The sequence below is a fragment of the Mus musculus genome, chromosome 6, assembly GCF_000001635.26.
Source record: "Mus musculus strain C57BL/6J chromosome 6, GRCm38.p6 C57BL/6J".
NCBI lineage: Eukaryota > Metazoa > Chordata > Mammalia > Rodentia > Muridae > Mus > Mus musculus.
Window position 1 is genome coordinate 39,869,341 of NC_000072.6, and position 21,350 is coordinate 39,890,690.

The 21,350-nt window shown below is 45.0% G+C and overlaps 1 protein-coding gene across 2 annotated transcripts in view; it reads left to right on the forward strand.

Moving 5' to 3' along the window:
* The first annotated feature begins 1,889 nt into the window (after nucleotides 1-1,889).
* Nucleotides 1,890-21,350, forward strand: part of Tmem178b (transmembrane protein 178B) — a 383,921-nt gene continuing 364,460 nt past the window's right edge. Inside the window, exon 1 of one of the 2 annotated variants that reach the window (XM_006506361.4) lies at nucleotides 1,890-4,112. In XM_006506361.4, coding sequence (XP_006506424.1) covers nucleotides 3,731-4,112 — 382 coding nt within the window. In that variant the 5' untranslated portion in view covers nucleotides 1,890-3,730. The remainder of the gene's footprint in view (nucleotides 4,113-21,350) is intronic. The other variant, NM_001360978.1, reaches the window with a different exon arrangement.

Genomic DNA, 21,350 nt, shown 5'->3' on the forward strand with positions numbered 1-21,350 from the left:
TCACTTTCTCTTATTAAGAGTTGCCTAGGTCATGGTGTCTCTTCCACCACAATGGAACATGAAGACAGGGGAGGTGGAATACCTTCCTAGACTGCACAACAGTTTGGCTCCCAGTCAAGCACACACACAAAGATAACAACTAGGACGACAACAGCAACATCAACACAAGAAGCAATGCTGTCTAGGTGATCAGCTTCTTAGCCCTAAGCATCAGTATCATCTCCAATATGATATATGGTGGCTCAAAACAATCACACTTAAAAGGAGGGTACCAACCAACAAACATCTTTTGTAGGATTTTTGGGTTTTCACCAAGGACAACAACTTCAAAATGGTATATTAGTGATATCCAGGAAAGAGGAGGGCAGTACCCCACATTGGCTCCCTTCCTAAGCTGGGCCTAGGACAGCACTGAGGGCCACAGGATAGCAGGCAAATCTTTGAAAGTAGGCCAAAGGCCGTGGAAAAAGTTAAAGAGTTGACCAAGAGGGGAGCAAGAGTGGATTGTGGGTGGGTTGTGGGGGAGGGGTGCTGAAAGAGGAGCATGCGTGCTTTTCTGCCTGGGCACTGCCAGTGATCCTTGAGCTGGCTTAAAGACCCGAGAGGGAACCAAGAGACCCAAGCTGTAGAGATAATCTTGCTTTGACTTCCCACTGACCTTGTCAGTTCAGTTTCCCTTCTATTGTCATATGCAGGTACCCTACTAGGTGAAAAGCACTCCCACTTAGCTTTAGGGGTAGAAATAGCTTTAGTAGTGTTTGCATGTATGCCAAATGTATCCCTATTTTCAAGGACACAAATAGAATTGAGAAAAAGATAAGGAGAAGACACCCTGGCCAAAGTCGCTCAGCTTTATCAGGGCATCCCAGGGACCTCTGAGGATGATGTGGACTAGCAGGTGCCTGTAACTTCTAGACCAGCCGAGCATCATCTAAGAACCAAGTAGGTAATCCTAATGACTTCTCTTCACGAAGTAAATCCCCTTATAGAATTCAAGACTGAAAAACAAGGCACGCCCCTCCCCCACTAGATGGCACTGAAACGCCTTGTTCGCGATTTTCAAAATGCAGGGAGGAAAAAAAAAAAAAAAGACAAAAAGAATATGGTGGAGGTGCGTTCCTTTCGACTCACAAGTCCTGCTGTGCAAAGCTGGGTCCCTAGGGCACTCTCTTTTCCCCAGGGCAGCTCTTTATCCCTCAGTGGGGAACCCCGACTTTGGAGAGAGGGTGAAAACCGAAGGGTGAGCTTTAGAATGAAACCCCTAGTATGTGAAGCTGGATGGGAGGCTCCCAGCTTTGCGGCTCTGCTTCACGTGAGAGAAGCAGGGGGCGGGGTAGGGTGGGGATGGATCCTCTAGCTGGGGCCCACCTCTTCAAGGTCTGGAGTCTCGGTCCCACCTCAAAGAGGCCCTGCGGAGGCTAAATCCAGCGGTCATAGGGAAATCACGACAAACCCTATACCGAGGTTGCCTATAACTTCCTCTCCTCCAAAATCAACTGCCCTCTCACCCCACAGCGGCTCTCTTCTGGTCTTGAACGGATCAGTTAGTTGTCCCCTTTTCTTGCCGAAGAGTAAGGACAGGTGTGTGTGTGTGTGTGTGTGTGTGTGTGTGTGTGTGTGTGTGTATGTGTTGGGGTGTCGGCCGCTGGCTCACGGCTGCTCTCTGCTCAGTTCCAGGTAGAAACGCCAGTAGCTAGCAAGGTAGTGCTTATAGCTTTCTGGGGAAAAACAAAGATCAAACGAATAGGAGACACTAGAGGCGGAAACCGAGGTGCAGGGGTTCTCCCAGAGCCGGTTAAAGACCGTTCTCTAAGCATTTTCTTCTTTAAAGAACTGTGGCGAATTTAAGGGACTTTTCCACGGTCAAAAGAGAAACGGGAGACGTAGGCACCAACACTAAATTTATAATAATACACGTAAACATGCTACATATATGTATATGTGCATTAATATGGATGTGGTGGAGCCCATACCTACCTAGACACCATTGACTTGCCTGGCCAAAGAACAAGGCTCAGACATTTCGTGCCTGGAAAATGGTGTGGTTTAACTTTAAGAAGGCTAGAAAAATAAGAGATGAGGCTCACGTTGCACGGATGACATCACTAGCTTTTGGCTGCGCGCTCCGTGTTCTCGGCTGTGGGTTTTAGCCAAGGCTGCAGCGCCTGGAGGCCGAGCGAGTGACAGCGGCTTTCTCGGGCGCCCACACCCGGGCAATGCGATTTCTGGAGCCCCTGGGGTGCAGCTTGGGCTCTCGCTCCTCTCGGGCGTCGCCTGAGCCTGAGAGGCCCGGAAGCCTCTGCAGCTCGAGGAGGTAGGGAGGTGAAGCCGAGGCGCCCAGGCTCCCCCACCCCTCTATCCCCCGCCCCATTCACCCCAGTGCGGGGAGCCGGATCGCGGGACGCTGAGGCCGGGACGGGATATTCCACACGAGGCCGAGGGATCCCTAGTCTCGGCACCCGGGTGGGCTGAGAAGAAAATGGTGCAATCTGAGAGCGGCTGACCCCAGCTGGTTAGAGCAAGCGGTGCTGGAGTGCTTGGGCTCAGGTGGCGAAGGGGGCGGGTTGCTTCGAGCAGCCGGGCTCCGGGTTTTCTTCGTGCTCGCAGCATTTTCTCAGCACCTGGGCATCTCGCACGCGGGGCTGCGGAAGGCCAGGTGAAGTGGAGCAGAAGGGATATTGGAGAGGGCCGGGTGCACACACTCCAGGAAGAAGAAGGCGCTGGAGAGAGCCGCATGACACCGGGGAGGCTGGCGGCTGGGCGGGCAGCTCGCCACCCCTGAGCGACCTGTCCATGGTGTTGAAGGAGCTCCGAGCGCTCCGGGTGCGCCCTCCTCTGTGCAGTCCGTCCCTAACGCCCGTCAGCTGCCGCCCAGTCTCTGCAAACCCCGGGCCCTGAACAGTCGCGTAACGCCGCCCGAGTGTCCCCGCTGTCCAAAAGCGGAGCTGTCTTAATGGGGAGGCCAGAGGCAGGCCATCCGGGAGCTCGCGGGCAAAGGCTGGTAGAGACCATGCGTCTGCGGGCAGCTCGCTTCTGAGAGCACCCGTGGGGTCGGCAGGAGTCAAGGACCTAGTGGTGATCAGAGGACTCAGGCTTTGAAAAGACCCAACCTGGAAAAGAACAGTTCTGGGCACGCGTCCCCGGCCTTCGGCTGCAGACCGAAAAGGGGAGGAGAGTCCCAGAGAAAGAGATCCAGGCTGCACTCCCTACTCCGGGCAACCGGCCGTGAGCGCGATCCGTCCTTCGGCGAAGTGTCGCGTCCTCAGATCTCCCTCCCTATCATTCATTCCCAGGAAGCCAGGACTGTCACTCCGGTCAGCAAGCTGCACAGAGAAACCCAGCAAGCCTCGCCGTGGTCGAGAGCACTTGGTGTTTAGTTTGTGATTGCTGGGCGGCGTGCAGAGGCGGACGGAGGGTTAGGACTGTTGCCCCCTGAACGGTGGGAAGTGGCCGTGCTGAGTTCACCACCGCGAGAGGAGGCTGCACCTGCCCGGAGGATGCTCAGGACCCTGCGGGAGCCTCTCCCGATCAGAACTTTTTAGGCTGCCCGCCTCTACTCCCGCAGTCCCCCAGCCGCGTACCCGCAGGTGGGGGCCGAGGGGGGCGCCGCGGCGCAGATCCCCTCCCGTATCCACCCCTAGCTCGGCCGCCCGCCGCTTTGTTCCGGGCGCGCGGAGGGAAGGCGAGGCTGCGGCGGATCATGCCCATGGTGTAGCCGCCAAGCGGAGGCATGGCTGCCGGAAGGTTACTGCTCTATACGGGGCTTTCGCTAGCGCTCTGCGCCCTCGGCATGTTGGCTGTGGCCATCTGCTCCGACCATTGGTACGAGACGGACGCCAGGAAGCACAGGGACAGGTGCAAGGCCTTCAACACCCGCCGGGTCGACCCCGGCTTCATTTACAACAACAACAACAACTTGCCTCTGCGCGCCAGCCGCTCGCGCCTGGACCGCTGGGAGGGCAAACTCCTCCGGGCCCGGAATCGCCGGCAGCTGTTCGCTATGAGCCCCGCGGACGAGTGCAGCCGTCAATACAACTCCACCAACATGGGCCTCTGGAGGAAGTGCCACCGGCAGGGCTTCGACCCGGAGATCGCCGCCCTCATACGGAAAGGTAAGCTCGAGGCGCGAGGCGTGGCGCTGCAGAGAGCCAGGCACTCTAGGTAGGCCCTGCAGCCCCTTGCTTCTCCTGGTGGCCACAGGCTATGGCATCTCCTGGTTTCTGAGTGGTCCAGTTAGGCAGGCCTGGCTGAACCTTGGCGTGGGCAGAACTTGCCTCTCCATAGCTGATTGTGGTAAAGGCTTCACTCTGTTGGCTCACCTGCTGTCTTGCTCTTATGGGTCGGGATTCGTATGCATTCTCCTAGGCCAGGGTTTTGTTTTTTTAAATCCAAGATAATGGCTTCATCAACCTCTGGGAAGGAAGGGAATCTCCAATGTTGTGTTTCTAGAGGAAACCCTAGACGTGTCAGGGCTAACTGGCTCCAAATTTTAATCCCTGTTTTTAGATGTTGAACTAATTCGATCAAAGGAAACTGGGGATGGGGGATGTCCTCTGCAGGAGACACTATGCACACCAGAAACATTTAGTTAGTAAGGCACTGTTAGAAGTCATGGTGTAGCTATTGGTCATATAAACACCAATACATTACAGCCTCTGCTTTGTAGGAGCCCAAAGCAGGTAGCCAGCAGCATTCCATTACAGTCCTTTATTTCATCTTCTGGAGCAGTGGTTGACATAGTGACGGTGAGCAGTGAATACCAGCAGTCTAATACGCACAAAAAAGTAACACAAAAGTGGGACTATCAGAAGGAAAGAAATGACCATTTTCAGGTTTATATAAAACACTCAAGGTGCATAAAACAGAAAACAAGCAAATATCTGCTAATACCACTTGATATTTGAATATGATCACATGCATTGAAAAGTCTGCTTATGTGATACAATTTGTAAATCCTATATGGTTTATATGCTTGAAAACAACCTGTCTCATCAGTCTACTGAAATACTGTTTGATGTGAAGCGCTTTAATGTCTTCTGAGGATACCCCTCTATGATGGCTGCACTCTGGGAAGATGTGTAGATTTTAGACCTTGCTTCTCTCCTCATGTGTCACTCTCTTCAACCAGTGAGTGGTTGACAACTGTGCTAATATTTGCAAATGTGCTTTGAAGCCAAGACATAAAGTGACTCTTAATGTCTCATATCGCCATGAAGTTTACTGATGTTTTAAAATGATATCTGAGAGAACTGATGTACTTTGATTTATAAAAGTGTTGAGGTTGTTCGGAAGAAATTGTTAATTTGAAAACACACGCACACACAACAGCAGCAACAACCAGCTATGTAAGAATGGTTAGTGGGTATGGTTCAGGAGGCCATTTCACAGTTAGGAGGGGAGGAAGAGCCATTGGAAAGAGAAAGAGTGAGTGTCCATCTTGGCCTTTATTGCATAGCTTCTTGGGAATGACCAGGGATGCCAGTTTTAAGCAGGGACATGTTGATGCTGACAGACATCCCACCTGCTTCTGGGTGAGGCTTTTATTAGTGTGGCTTGACCTAGGTGGAACTCCGCAACTTTGTAAGAATGTATAGGGTTATGCCGCTTGACTGAGAATCAGGAAAACAAGAGGAAGCAGAATTATTTTTCCACAAGGGGGACTTCGTAAACATTTTCAGATTGATGGTTTTATTTTATCTGTTTTCTGTTTTCTTTAAAATGGAAATGATAGGTAGCTAGCTGAACCATTGGGGAGAACTGCTAATAATGACTGGTGAGCTCTGACAAGAATTGTTGAAGGACATTATTAAATTTCCTTTCTTGAACCTTCTAGAACAAGGCAGGTTTTCTATATCTGGTATTGGTTTACCCCACTTAGAGAAAGAGGAAAATGGGATTGGTAGCTTCTGGTGTCTCCAGTCAGGCCTCTGATTCCATCTTGTCTGCCTGGCAATCTGACTAGAGAGGTTGACTTGGTCTGTGCAGCAGAGGGACTGGTTACCATAGTGACATGTTCTTCCGGTGAAGCTGGAAACAGAGTGACAGGGGAAGGGATGAACAACATTTTGACTTTATATCGACTGATTTTTAATTGCAGCAACAGAAAATGGACACGCACAGCAGGGGGATTGAATACAATGATACCCAGAGTTGGCAGGGCATTGTATTTCACTTGAACTAATGGAAATGCTGTCCCTCATCACCTCAAATACAGCAATCACTGTCAGCTGCAAGCACTCGCTCACCATGGCCGTTTCTGTCCTTTTGGCATTCCTGTTAGGCATTATTGAGATAGATGGCATGCTGGCTTTACAAATCCCGAGAGACCTAAGGTCACCATCTTCATTTTTTAACCTCATAACACCATCTTCGTAACACAGAGCTCCCCTTTCCCAGCAGCAGCAGCCACATGTTGGAAACAAGCTCATTTCATATAAATAGATTCTGGAGGCAATTCTAATAACCCATAGAAAGCAATTTCTAGAATTAACCAGCATTTATCCCAGAACGGTGAATTTTATATGGAAGTTAAAATTGACACTTCTCAATTTAAATTTAGGAAATCTTAAGGAAGGTCATTTATCTCATATTATTCACTAGGAGACCCAAAGAGAACTTAGACCTTTATCTTTTTGGTGAACATCTTCTATTACATCCGTGGGAGATATATTTTGGGCAAAGGAAAAGGGAATCTAAGAAAAAGTTATTTAAAGTGTATTTAAATTTTTATGGAAAAAAGTGAGTTGTGTCTTAAAGATCCTGTTGCTCTAAAGAAGTGACTCTCAGGCTCTAGGTCATAGCCCCTCTTGGGGTCACATATCAGATATCCTGCATATCAGATATTTACATTATGATTCATAACTCTAGCAAAGTCACAGTTATGAACTAGCAACAACAAGATTTTATGGTTAGGGGTCACTACAGCACGAGGAGCTGTATTAAAAGGTCACAGCACCAGGAAGGTTAAGAAGCCCTGCCCTAAAGGGTTCTGTCATTTCTTAGCTTCTTAACTCAGTCCTTGCATCCAAAGTGTTGCTTGTGCCTTTGAAAGGAGACAAAACCACCAAGCGAGTGGAACAGCTGAAGCCAACCTGTATCAGACAGGAAGATGAAATATCTTGGATTCATGTCTTTCTCTGGAATCCATTCTTTTTGATGCCCCATGCCATGCTGTGCACGTCAGTGTGTATTTCTGGCAATGGCACTTGTTTCCTTATTGAGCTGAAAGTTCCTGGAAGGCAAGCAAGGCACACATTTGTAACGCATTTTCACCAGAGGCCTAGGTTCTTGGGAAAGACCTCATAAAAATCAGGATTATTAATGTGTCTATTCAGAGCCAATTATAGTTATGGAAATACTTGTGTGGAAATACGAACAACAGATTGGTTGGGAAATCATGATTAAAGAAACCAAACTATTGTGACTATGAGTCCAGGTTAATATTGTACCAGATGCTAAATGAGACACCAAATTTTTTTTTTTTTTTTTTTTTTTTTTTTTTTTTTTTTTTTTTTTTTTTTTTTGTGCAAGAGCTTTGCCAAGGAATAAGGGAGACACCCAACTCCTTTTGGGTAACATATGCCGCTAAACAGACACACATTATGCAAAGTCATTATTTTCCACATTAGATAAGATTTTAATTATTCTTTGCTCGGAGGTCAGATTGAGTATGGGGTGTATAGCAAGGATTGATTAGTCCAAATTTCTATATGATTTTGTCAATATGAGTCTTATGTCCTCTTGCTTTTAAACCTCATTCTGGTTTTTCAGAAAGGTCAGCACAGGGTGCTGGGGGCAGATCAATAGCAAGACCAATTTCTGAAGCTCAAGGGATATCCAGGTAGCTCTAGGTAAGGCTTATTTCAGGGAACATTTTATTTCTTTGGTTTGTATTGAAGTGCTAAATTTGTGGAATTTGAAAGAAGCAGATATTTAGCTGATATTTACTTTTTATTTTATTTTATTTTTATTTTGAGATAAGGTCCCACATTGTAGCCTTGGCTGGAACTCACTAATATAGACCAGACTAGTTTCAAACTTAAAGACATGTGTTTGCCTCTGAAGTGCTAGAAGCCGCCATGCCCCGCCTTTAACCGATCAAGAACTTTTATTGTTTTAAAATTTGCCTTAAAAATAGACTTTGGTCCCAGGAGTTTTCATGGTCATGAAGTGGTTGTACTTTGAAAATTATTTTAATGGAACATTGTGCATATTTAAATTTTAATGTTGTAATCAGAAACTACTTAGCATAAACATTCGTGTTATGCGATGACTTGACTCACAGTTCTAGGATGAGCGATGAGTGAGACCTGGCCCTCAGAGTTCATATAGATGGTTAGTGCCACAGAGAATACATCACAACTACTGAATGACAGAGCAGCCACAGAAAGATCCAGAAGAACACAGAGGAGGTGACCGTAGCTCCTTTCCATGGAGGGTGGGAGGGGCATGGGAGTTGGCGCTAGAAATGAATTCCCCACGAAATGAAATCTGAGCAAGGTTCTGATGGAGTGTGGGTGAGGAAGGATGTTCGGACAAAGGAGCTGCAATTGGCAGAGCTGTGGAGGTGTGAGACAGCACTTGGCCCTGTGAGAGCTGATTTCTGAGTTGAGGGGAGGAACAGAGCAGGAGCCAGCGTGCAGGCAAGGACCAAATCCAGGAGCTTGTTTATCAAAATCCCCAGAGCTGGACTACCATGTGCTCCTAGTTGAGTACAAAAGAACCACAGGTAGGTGAAATTAAAACTTTCCATTTCCTTGGTTGCATGGAATTACAGATATTCAGTGGCCACCCGGGGTTGCTGTCTGGGGGCTGTACAGACTACGGTGAAGGCTCCCCCCATCAGAGAAAGTGTCTGTTGGACAGACAGGTCTGCACAGAGCTCAGAGCTTCTGAAAAGAACAAGTTGTATCTCAGAGGAGGATAATTACATGGTCATTTGGGTGTAAATGTCAGAGTATTACTTTACAGTTTAGGAAAATTTCTGCTTCTTGAAAATGTTGGGCTTTTGTTCAGGGTCATATCTGCTATTTTGTTAATTTTCTAGCATCAGTTCACAAAATTTGTATAGCTTCACTTCTCCCCCAATTTCATACACACACACACACACACACACACACACACACATATATCAATCTATGAAGCAGGCATAGTGTCTTCCTTCCCATAGTCCCAACCCTTGGGAGGCTGAGGCAAGTGAGTTTAAGGCCAACCTGGGCTACATAGTGAGTTTGAAGCCAGCATGGTGTACAGAGTGAGGCTGTATCTAAAAAAAAATTTTCCCAAAGTTTTCACTCAATAATAACAATCAAACTTGACACAAGGCTTCATATATATGTATTAATTTATTGTTTTTAATAACCCAATGTGGTTGATATTCTTTTCTTTTCTTCTTCTTCTTGGCTTTTTGAGACAGGGTTTCTCTGTGTAGCCCTGGCTGTCCTGGAACTCACTCTGTAGACCAGGCTGGCCTTGAACTCAGAAATCTGCCTGCCTCTGCCTCCCAAGTGCTGGGATTAAAGGCATGTGCCACCACTGCCCGGCTTGTGGTTGATATTCTTCTTCTTCTTCTTTTTTTTTTTTTTTGAGAATTTCATATGAGAGTACTATATTTACATAATTTTCATTCCTCCCTCTCCTCACTCCTATTGTGTGAAATATTAAAAAACAGTCCACAATATGCTGGCAGTGCGCCTGTGGCAGGCAGGCCCACCTGTTCTCACCTCAGCAGAATCTCCTCTGACCTGGAGCTCCAAAATCTCCCCACCCAGCTTGCCAAGTTCCCACTGGTGGGTCATTGCCACGCCAACCCCATGCTTTCAAATTCCCATAGTGTGTTGGGGTACACTCCTTGCAAACCCATGCTTGGCGGCCACCGTACCTTTCTCTCCAGAACCCAGTTGAGTCGCTGCATGAAGGAAAACACACAAACTTCGTTCAGAAACAACAGGTAACTTAATCACTGGGCTCAGCAACTAGCATTCTAATTTTGTAAGCTATCCTAAATATAATCCTTCCGGTGGCGAATCCTGGCAGATCTGTCATCTAAACTGGGGGCCTCTTGTTAGCTACATTTTGTCCTCCAAGTTCTCCCCATTCAAAAGCAAGACACCTTTTTCTGCCGGGCAGTGGTGGCACACGCCTTTAATCTCAGCACTTGGGAGGCAGAGGCAGGCAGATTTCTGAGTTCAAGGCCAGCCTGGTCTATAGAGTGAGTTCCAGGACAGCCAGAGCTACACAGAGAAACCCTATCTCAAAAAACCAAAAACCCAAAAACCCCCAAAACCACAACAACCCCTCCTAAAAAACCCAAAACAAACAAACAAAAAAACCCAAAACAAACAAACCCACCTTTTCCTATCTTTCCTCTCTCCTCTCCCACCTGGAAGTCCCACCTACTCTTGGCCCAGTGATTGGTTCCTAGAAATCTTTATTCTTTAGGGGAAGGTTTACAGGAAATCACCTGAGTACATGAGTCACTCCTCATCCCAGGCAGCCCCTCTTGGGGAAGCAGAATTAGCATCAAAATACAAACAGAACCCGGGCTAGCCACAACACTCTCCAACTATTCCCATGTCAGCCCATTCCTCCTTGGATTCCTAATCTCTTCAATTATTGTTGCATACACATATCACACATATCACACATATCACTCATATCACACATATCACACACACACACACACACACACACACACACACACACACTCTACTGAGTCCACCAGTGGTGTTCATATGTACAGCATTTAGGATGCTGTAACCACGTGGGATGGGGTCATTCCGATTCTCCCTTTCACAGTGGCCATTGGCTGCCTATAGCTCGTTATCTTTACGGGGGTGTTGCTCTCTAAAATTTCCCCCATTCATGTGGTATATTGACTGCTCTGGTTATCATGTGGGTCTTGTTTATGCAACCTAATTGTTGAGAGTTCATGGGTATAGAAATTACTAATATTATTTTTAATTCTCATTTTATAGTGGAAGGGACCAAGGCTCATAAAGTTATATAATTTGTTAAATTTCTTGGGGGAGTGAATGAAGGCTTTAAATTCTGGCTCTAGATTTGAGAACTGATTTACGTGCATTGTCTCCATGGATTCTGGACAGGTGGAGAAAAAAAAATAGCACATTGATTCCTTAAATTGAAAGAAAGAAAGAAAGAAAGAAAGAAAGAAAGAAAGGAAGGAAGAAAGAAAGAAAGGCAGACCTCTAGGGTTTCTATTCTACATTAAAGAAATTAAGATGTCCCACACATCTTTCCATAGGACTTTTTACAGATCTTGTTGCGTTTTTGGTCTTCATTTTGTACAGTGTCACAAATACTGAAGGTTTACAGGCACAAAAGACATGACCATTCAGCATCTTTTGTGGAGCCTATGGCCTGGAGGGCAGGTACAATGCTGGACAAGTGGGTAGAGAGAGAAAAAATACTTATCAATACATAATGATAAGCAAATCAGTGTCTCATTTAGCAAAAAGTAGTATGTGTCATAAAGATGAAGTCTGTCCCTAGGAAGCACAAGGTAAGAATGAGTTAGCACAAGGGGAAATAGTTCTATTGATTTTAATCTTATGGTATGAGCAGACTTTGAATGCTCTGGGAAAAAGTGGAGGCAAATCTTATGTAGGTAGGAGAAGGTCCCACACTCCTGAAGGGCAGGGTCTAAGGGACACATAGGCCTCTGCTTACCAGTTGATTAAAAAATTTAAACCTGAGATAGTCCTGTTTATAGCAACCCACAGATACACTCCTCATCTTTGGGGTTTGTGTACACAGGTCGTAGGTCAACCATAGATGTTTTTCTGGAGGAGACCTCTACCTTTTTTTTTTTTTTTAATACTCATTCACTTGTGTGGAGTGCTTGCCCCTGTCACACTGTATGCGTGGAAGTCAGAGTACAACTCTGAAATCAGTTTTCTCTTGCCATCTGGATGTGGGTTTTAGAAACTGAACTCAGGTCAACAGGCTTGTGTAGTAAGTGCCTTTACTAGCGGAGCTGTCTTTCTGGTCCTGTTCTCGAGACTGGAGCCCTCTCCCGGACATGGAGTTCACTGATTAGGCCAGGCTAGGCTAGCTGGCCACCAAGCCCCAAGGGCCTTCCTGCTTCTGCTTCTGCTTCCCCAGTGTTGGAATTGCAAGCACATGCTACTGTGTCTGGCTCTCTATGTGAGTGCTAGGCATAGAAGTCAGGCTTTCGTGTGTGTGTGTGTGTGTGTGTGTGTGTGTGTGTGTGAGTGTGTGTGTGTGTGTGTGTGTGTGTGTGAGTGTGTGTCTGTCTCTGTCTCTCTCTGTCTCTCTCTCTCTCTGTCTCTCCCTCTCTCTCTGTCTCTCTGTCTCTGTCTCTGTGTGTGTGTGTGTGTAAAGCACTTTACCAATTGGGAGACCTTCCTAGCCCCCATATGGTTTGCATGTGTGGCATAAATCACTGTGCTTATCTGTTGCATGCATGTCTATATGCAATAAGAAGACATACTCTTAGTGACACTCTTCTGCCTTGGTAGTTCCCAAACATAGGTAACCTGGAGAGGTGAAGATTAGGCAGGGTACTTTGTGATTTGGGAACAACATTTGGGGGTTCATGGGTAGTGCAAAAGTGTATCTGAACCCCACTGTGTTCAGAAAAGTTTGCTAGATGTTTGGAATGTGTAGAAAACGAGGTAGTTTGGAATGGGATCCAAATGGGGTACCGTGATCCTTGTCCGAAGGGAGCTCATCATTTGGCTCACTTTCCCAAGATGATTGTCACATGTGAGTGGATCAGGCTTTCCCTTTAGAGCTCATAGTAGCATCAACTGGATCAGCAATCAGTTGGTCAGGGAATGCTGGGGTGTACTCTTTTTATTGACTCAACAAAGTCAAGAGCCTTCGTTCTGTCCTAGAAGGTCAGTTTACTTATTCTTTTACTGGTGGATCGGTAAAGATCAATGAGAAGATTGAGTCTGTATGTTTCACTTGAATTGTCAGTTAAAAATATTTCCCCCTTTTCTGCTATCAGTAGGCAGTCCCAGGCTTGAAGGCAGAATGTTGTACACAGTCTGAGCTGGTGTGACCAACCTCTCTCTCTCTTCCTCTCTCTACCTCTCTCTCTCCCTCTCCCTCTCCCTCCCTCCCTCCATTTCCGCCTCCCTTTCTCCTCCCTCTCCTTCTCCCTCTCATTCATATAGTATAGATGCAAATATTTATAAGATTAATTGCTCCAAATAATATGTATAGAGAGGAAGAAGAACATGGCTTGACAGATGCTTTGCAGATGAAATGAAGTAAAAAAAAAATAATTGTTTTCCTATTTTTGGACTTTTGTTTTTGGTAGTGCAAAAATCCTCTCTCCTCTGCCTTAGTTTCTCCCTGAGTACGTGTGTGTGTGTGTGTGTTAATGTATATGCAGGTATGTATATGTGTGTGTAAGTCAGTGGTCAACTTTGTTTGAGACACGGTCTCTCATTGAGACCTGGGAATCTCAGATAGGCTAGGCTGGCTGGCCAGTGAGAGCCAAAGATGCACTTGTCTTGGCCTCCCCAGTGCTAGGATTATACACACACTGCTCTGCTGAGCTTTTAGTGGGGGCTGAGGATTGAACTCATGTCGTCATGCTTGTACACCAAGCACGTGAACAGCTGAGCCATCCATCTCCTCTGCCCTGAGAGTGCTTGCATTCTTAGGAGAACATCTTCCCATCAGGTGTAAAAGAATGATTTTGGGTTCTAGAAACTCCAGTCCTTCTACATCAGCATGGTAAAAACACTGAATTTAGATAGAGAATAGATATGTGGTTGAAAGAAGAGGAATAGGAAAATGGGGGTGGGGAAGGGAGAGCAGGAAGACAAAGCTCAGAGAGGCAGAGGAAGTGTCTCTGAAGGGATTGGTTGAAGTGCTAACTTGTAGTAGGAAGAGGCAGGACACCCAGATGCTATCTTCTTCCTATTAAAAATGAGCCTCTTTTTCTTTTACTTACATACAATTTTCTAGATTGGGGCTAACATTTTAGCCCCTCCTTCAAGTAGAGATAGATGCTAATGGATATACAATCATGTCCACACCACCCAACTATACATACACTTAAAAATGATTAAGATGGCAAATTCTATGCCTTCTATATGTTTTCTTCTATGTTATTTACCTTGCCTGTGATAACCAATTTAAAAGAGGGGAGACTTGTCTTGACTTAGGGTTTTGAGGTTTGATGCATAGTTCATTGGCTATGTTGTTTGGCAGTCTATGGTCTATGGTGAGGAAGTGTATATCAAGATGGGAGTGTGGTCAGGAAGCAAAGACAAGAGAAATAATGAGATCGAGAGAGAGCGTGAGAGAGAGCAAGAGAGATAGAGATAGATAGATAGATAGATAGATAGGTATAGAGAAAAAATATTAGGGTCCTAATATCTCCTTTGAGGACATGCTCTCAATGACCCAGACTTTCTTCAGTAGCTCCCAAGTCTCGAAGGTTCCCTGTAGTGTCCTTAGCTGGGGATCAAGCTTCAACACGTGGGCCCTTTGGGGGAACATTCAAGATACAAGTGATAGCATCTCTCAACTGAAGTAAATAGAGAAAGAAATGTAAACATTTAGTAAAGAAACTGTTTGATTCACTTTAGTATAGAGAATACTTCATAGCAAAGGCTCTTTATCCTCCCAGCATATTTACTAAGCACCTACTATGTGCCAGGCAGCAGGCCAAGTAATTAAATGGTCAAAATTTATATCCTTATAAAGTTTATGGTTAATCACTTTTGAGCATTTGAAAATATTTTCTTTTTCTAAGTAAAAAAAAAAAAGATTTCTGGTGGGTTATCTCCTCTCTCCCATGCCCTGGGAAGCCAACCTCAGGGTCTTCTACATGCAAGGCAAGTGTCCTACTACTGAGTTATTCCATCAACCCTAAACATCAATGTAGAAAACAAGTGGAAGTAATGGATAAATTCCTTGGGTCATTTAAACATCACTGACTGAGGAAAAGCTCACTGTACTTGTTCAAAAAGGACTATTTAGCAGCAGCCATACTAGGTACGTCATCTGGGGTGGAGGCTCTTGAGTAAAATCCAATTCTTGCCTGTTCCTTTCTTGAAGAAGTGAGAGACAGAAAGAGATAGGAATGGATTAATGAGCTCCATGGTTGGCTCTGTGAGAGTTTCAGAGCTGGGGCCCCAGGCATCTCAGTGCCATTTCAAATCAGCTGGGCCAGGCTTACAGAAAAGCAGGCATGGTATCCTAAGCCCTGCTTAGGGAGATGCCTGGGAATGATAGGCTGACATTTTAGCTTCACTTAAAAAATGATTAATTCTGACCGTGCAATATGTGCCCGTCTTCAGCTGTTCCCTCGGTATCTCAGACTCCTGCCTTTCTAGGAGGCAGCCATAGTAGTTTTCCTAGGTCATAGATAATGTCAGAGATATTGTGTTCCAACAGTTAAAGGCAATAGCACTAACACATATAAGCCAGACAGTGAACAGGTGATTCAAGGACAAAAAGTATTCATATTTTATAAACTTGTGTGCTAAGAGATGGTGTTTAAAGGACCCTCCCAGGAGTCATGAGGGACTGTCTGAAGGTGATGTTGAGCCAGGGTACAGGCTGATGCTGCCTTCACACAAGTTTGACAAGTTGGCTGCTCCTATGGGAAGCAGACTACAGTCTCTGATTTATTTCAATTGATTTTTTTCTGGCGTCAAAGTATTTTGCCAAGAAAAGGTAATTTACTTTATATTAGGTCATCCTCTTGCATTTCTGTCATTTCTTGCTTTTTTAGAATGCCCCTCTCGTTCATGTTCAGGGGCTCTCTCTTGGACACTTCATTTGCTTTAGAGCATCTCATTCAGTTTTGCCTTGAGCTCTCTTTCAATTTATAATAGCGATTCTATTTAGGCAATTTGAACCCTTTTCCCCAAGGTGTTGGGTATTTCCCAGGCCTGGGTGGGGTAGGGTTGCTTTGCCTAAAAGCAGCTGGTGTGGATTAAGGTCTCAATGCTGGAGAATAAGAGACTGTGTTATAAAGTTGAAGACGTGCACACATGTTTATGTACCCGTGAGTACATGACACCAGCAGAAATACCCATGGTATTTCTACTTGTAATATCAAAATAAAAATATTGTACCAAAAAGCAGAAACCTAATTGTCTACTAATAGGGAATTGATAATAAATTATAATATATCTATACAATGGAAACCAGCACAGTATATTTAAAATATATGTACCCACTTCTGGGCATAGACTCCAAAGACTCTGAATCAGCCTAGCACATAAATACCCACGCACCCATGTTCACTGCAGTGCTGCCAGATTATGGAACCAGCTTCAGTGTCTGCCAATAGATAAACCGATAAATGGATATATGTACAATGGAGATTTATTCAGCTACTAAGAGGAGTGTATCTATATAACTTGCTGGGAAATGGATACAGCTGGAGTTCATTGTATGAAATGAACTAGGTCAGATGCAAAAAAAAAAAAACAGACTTCACAGACTTTCTTTCAGTTTTCACTCTTAGACTTATTATTTTTTTAATTTATTAGTCTCTCATGTAGTACACCTTGACCACAGTTTCCTCTCCTCTCCTTCCAGTCCCCACTCACCTCTCTTCTTCCTCAGCACCACCCCTCTCCATTTACCTTTAGAAAACAGCGGGCTTCCCAGGGTTATGAACCAAAGATGGCATAACAACATATAATAAGACTAGGCACAAACCCTCACATCAGGACTGGGCGAGGCAACCCAGTAGGAGGAAAAGGGTCCCAAGAGCCGGTACAAGAGTCAGAGACTCTCCAACTCCCACTGTTAGGAGTCCCACAAAAATGCCAAACTATACAACTACAATGTACATGCAGAGGACCTAGTACAGACCTATGCAGGCTCCAAGATTGCCACTTCAGTCTCTGTGAGGCCACTATGAACCCTGTGAGTTGTGTTCTCCTAGTGTCCTTGACCCCTCTGGCTCTTACAATCCTTCTTTCCCCTTTTCTGTGGGGATCTCCGACTTTTGGAATTCTTTGTCAATACATATGACATGAAGCTGAAGAAAGTTGGTAGGAAAGAGGTGGGGGGCTACAGAGAGGGAGCAGCAGGAGGTGAGTGTGGTCAACATACATAATACACCTGAAAGAAATTGTCTCTATGAAGCCCAATGCCATGTCCAATGAATATCCACCAACAAAGATATTTTTAAAGTGTCATCCATATTTCTAGATGGATAAACATGGATGTGAATGGTGGAAAATGATTTGGAGAGCAGTGGCATTTATATGAAACTCAAAACCCACGAGAGGGGTCTAGGGACACAGCTCAGTGGTAGAGCCCTTGCCTAGCATGTATAAAGCCCTGACGTCCATCCCTCATACTGCATAACACAGCAAACACAGTATTAGCTGTTGTTTACAGAAACATATAGACTTCGTGTGTGTAAAAATATGTATTGGGGTAATTAACACAAAACAAAGCATAGCCTTAACCTTTTTGGAGAAACAGAGATGGGGGGAAGGGTCACAGGAACTTCATATGTATCCATGATGTTTTGTTTATTAAAACAACTACAACAACGACAACAACAACAACAACAACAACAACAAAAAAGAAAGCAAACACAAGGCGTCATGGAAGATTGTTATCATTCAGTCTACAGATTCTAGCCTTTTTCAAGTCAGATTCTTGGCAAACTTTCCTTCTCGTGCTGCCTGTGAATGACTATTTATAAAACAAGTCATTGGTGACAGGATGTATTGGGAGAAGAAGAGAATCAGGTAACTGGTAACAGTTTGCACTTAAATAGCCACAAAACAGGGCTGAGAAAGAAACAATTTAAGTTGTATTCCTTTCAGCTGTGGCTTAGGAAGAATCAGGCTTCTTATGATTAATTGCTGAAATAGGCACCAACGTACAAGTCACTAGGCTCTGGGTCTATTTCCAATTACTAGGTAGAGGGAAAAAAGTCAAGGATTCTGAGGTCTAGACTGAAAAGGAAAGCAATCTCTTCAACTCTCTTGACCAATAAATAATGAGCTTTAAGTAGATAGGACACCTGTGTAACTAGACAATATAACTATTGAGTGTGGAGACTAACCAGGGACGCGGTACAAGCTCCCCAGAGGCTACTTCAACACCAAAGGAAACATTCAGTGCGAACCAGTTAAGACTGGTTTTATTTTATTTTATTTTTTTTGTTTGTTTATTTGGTTTTTTGAGACAGGGTTTCTCTGTATAGCTCTGGCTGTCCTAGAACTCACTTTGTAGACCAGGCTGGCCTGGAACTCAGAAATCTTCCTGCCTTGCCTCCCGAGTGCTGGGATTAAAGGTGTGCATCACCACGCCCGGCTTTTTTTTTTTTTTATTTAGATATTTTCTTTATATACATTTCAAATGCTATCCCTAAAGTCCTCTATACTCTCCCTCCATTCTGCTCCCCTACCCACCCACTCCCACTTCTTGGCCCTGGCGTTCCCCTGTACTGGGACATATAAAGTTTGCAATACCAAAGGGCCTCGCTTCCCAGTGATGGCCGACTAGGCCATCTTCTGCTACATATGCAGCTAGAGATACGAGCTCTGGGGCTACTGGTTAGTTCATATTGTTGTTCCTCTTATAGGGTTGCAGACCCCTTCAGCTCTTTGGGTACTTTCTCTAGCTCCTCCATTGGGGGCCTTGTGTTCCATTCAATAGCTGACTGTGAGCATCCACTTCTGTATTTGCCAGGCACTGGCATAGCCTCATACGAGACAGCTATAACAGGGTCCCTTCAGCACAATCTTTCTGGCATATGCAGTAGTGTCTGGGTTTGGTGGCTGATTATGGGGAGACTGTTTTTAACGGAGTCAGAATAGTCCTTTCCTTCTTTAGAAGTTTTGTATTACTTTTGAAACTGGATTAAAAAAAATCAGTAAGACTTTAAATAGTTTTATTATTGATGAACAAGATGTATATAATCCTTATTTTTAAAATATGAGGTAGCTTTAGCCAAGAACCTCCATTTTATGGTGACCTGTTCCTGCCCGTTCTATTTATACAAACTGTAGCTGGAACAGAAAAATCCCATCAGAATTTTAACAAGGTCTCCATTTTCACCTGAATGCTATAAAAAGCCAAAGCTGAGCCCAACCTTACCAAGAGATCATGTTGGTCCCCGGGGAGTTTAGGAGTGTGAAGTAGAATAACTCTGGTGCCTGTATTTTGATAACAGTGGGGCTGGAAGGGATGGCTGTCTAGAGGCAGCTGGGATTGGCCAGGCTGCTCTGAGCCTCTGTCTGTGTTCCTTGTGCTTCTGGGTGAATGACCTTCCACTCTGGAAAGGGCTGACCTCTTGTGTATTCAGCCAGTTCCTCTCCCTTACTCCTCCTCTCTCCGTGCTGTTAACATTAACATTAACAAATTTATAGCTGGCTCCTTCTGACTGTTAGAGGTGATTTCTCTCTTGCCTGTCTTTCTTCTGCCCAGTCACACCTGGGACTGCTCTTTCTCTTTAAGAAGCTTACTTAAAGCGCCTTGGCTTTCCAGGCACTATCCTGGCCTCCATCTTTAGTGTTTCTATTTTCAAGCACTCATAAACTCATAGAATAACTGTGAGTGATGTACAAAGGATGTGTGAAACATGAGGCTGAGCGTGGACAGGACAGGGTGTCTCATTGGTCCAAAGTGTTTCATTGTTTCCTACACACAATGGACCAGAGTTTCCCATCCTACATTGCATCACCTCAATTGACAGAGCAATGCTCTTTGAAACCAGAGGGCCAGTAGTTCAGGGTCCCACACTCTGTTTTCATTCTCTGTCCTTATCTGGATTTTCTGTCTCAGCCTGTATGTGTATTCTACAGGATTCCACCTTTTTCTTTCTCCTCTTCCTCCTCCTTGACTTCCTTGTTACCCTCTTCTTCCACTTCCTCCTCCCCCTCCCCCTCCTCCATGACTAAGGCCATTTTCATTCCTCCTCATGGCTAGTTGTTCTGGGTATCTATGCTTCCCATCATCATCTTGCTGGTTGGATCTCTCCACTGGTTTCATCCTTAGGTCCCAAAGAATGTAGCACATATTTTGGTCCCTAGACCCTTTCCTTCTTTTTTTTTTACATACTGGGAAGTGACCTCACCACCTTTCTACTTGGTCTATCCAGAAACTAGAGGATAATTTCAATGATTCTCTTCTCTCTTATTCTCATTGCCCAAGGAGTGACTTTATCTAAATCACTCACTATTCATTTCTGGCTCATCTATTCATCTGGTCCCACTCAACATTGCTGATGTCTTTAGGTACTGTACTGGCTAGTTTTGTGTCAATTTGACACGGCTGGAGTTATCATAGAGACAGGAGCTTCAGTTGAGGAAGTGCCTCCATGAGATCCAACTGTAAGGCATTTTCTCAATTAGTGATCAAGGGGAAAAGGCCCCTAGTGGGTGGGACCATCTCTGGGGTGGTAGTCTTGGGTTCTATAAGAGAGCAGGCTGAGCAAGTCAGGGGAAGCAAGCCAGTAAGGAACATCCCTCCATGGCCTCTGCATCAGCTCCTGCTTCAAGACCTGCTTGAGTTCCAGTCCTGACTTCCTTTGGTGATGAACAGCAATGTAGAAGAGTAAGCTGAATAAACCCTTTCCTCCCCAACTTGCTTCTTGGTCATGATGTTTGTGCAGGACTAGGAACCCTGACTAAGACAGGTGCTGATCTCCTGGACTCCTGAATCCTAGACTCCTCTGGCTTCCCCATTCCGTAAGCCTATCTATTGTCAGGATTTTCCATTTAGAGTGATCTTTCTTAAATACATTTTTTAGTTATCTCCATCTTTAAAACACTTCAGTGGCTTCCCATGGGTGTATAATCTAAACGAGGATCAAAATCCTCACTCTGGCACATCATGCCTCTCTAGGTCTGGGAACAGGCTTGCTCCTTTTCCTGTCTCATAATCTTATTCTTTTACATTCCCTTCTCAACAATAGATATTGCTCCAGCCAGAGCAATGATTTGGAGGGAGTTTCTTCATGAAGTTCCATTTGCCCAGAAACTTATTCTTCTTCTTAATTCTGCCTGCCTGCAAATTAGCCTGCCAATGCTGCCAACATGCCTCTCCTCCTTCTGTTCTTACCTGATGCCCCCTGGTCCCTACATGCCAGGTAGAATTGCCTTATTGTTCCTTAGGCTTCTGCTACACATCTAGCACACTTCTTCCAACCAACAGTGCCACTTGCTTGTATTTATTCACTTACTTGTATGTTTTTCTATTTTTGAGACCACTGAGGCATTTTTAAAGATATTTCCGTCAGTTTTATGCAAGGCAAATATATAATTCAGGGACGATAGTAGGTATGTAATAAATACCTGTAGACTGAACAAAAGGCCTATCCCAGCTAATACAGTAGACCTGGAAATCTCATTTTAAAAAAG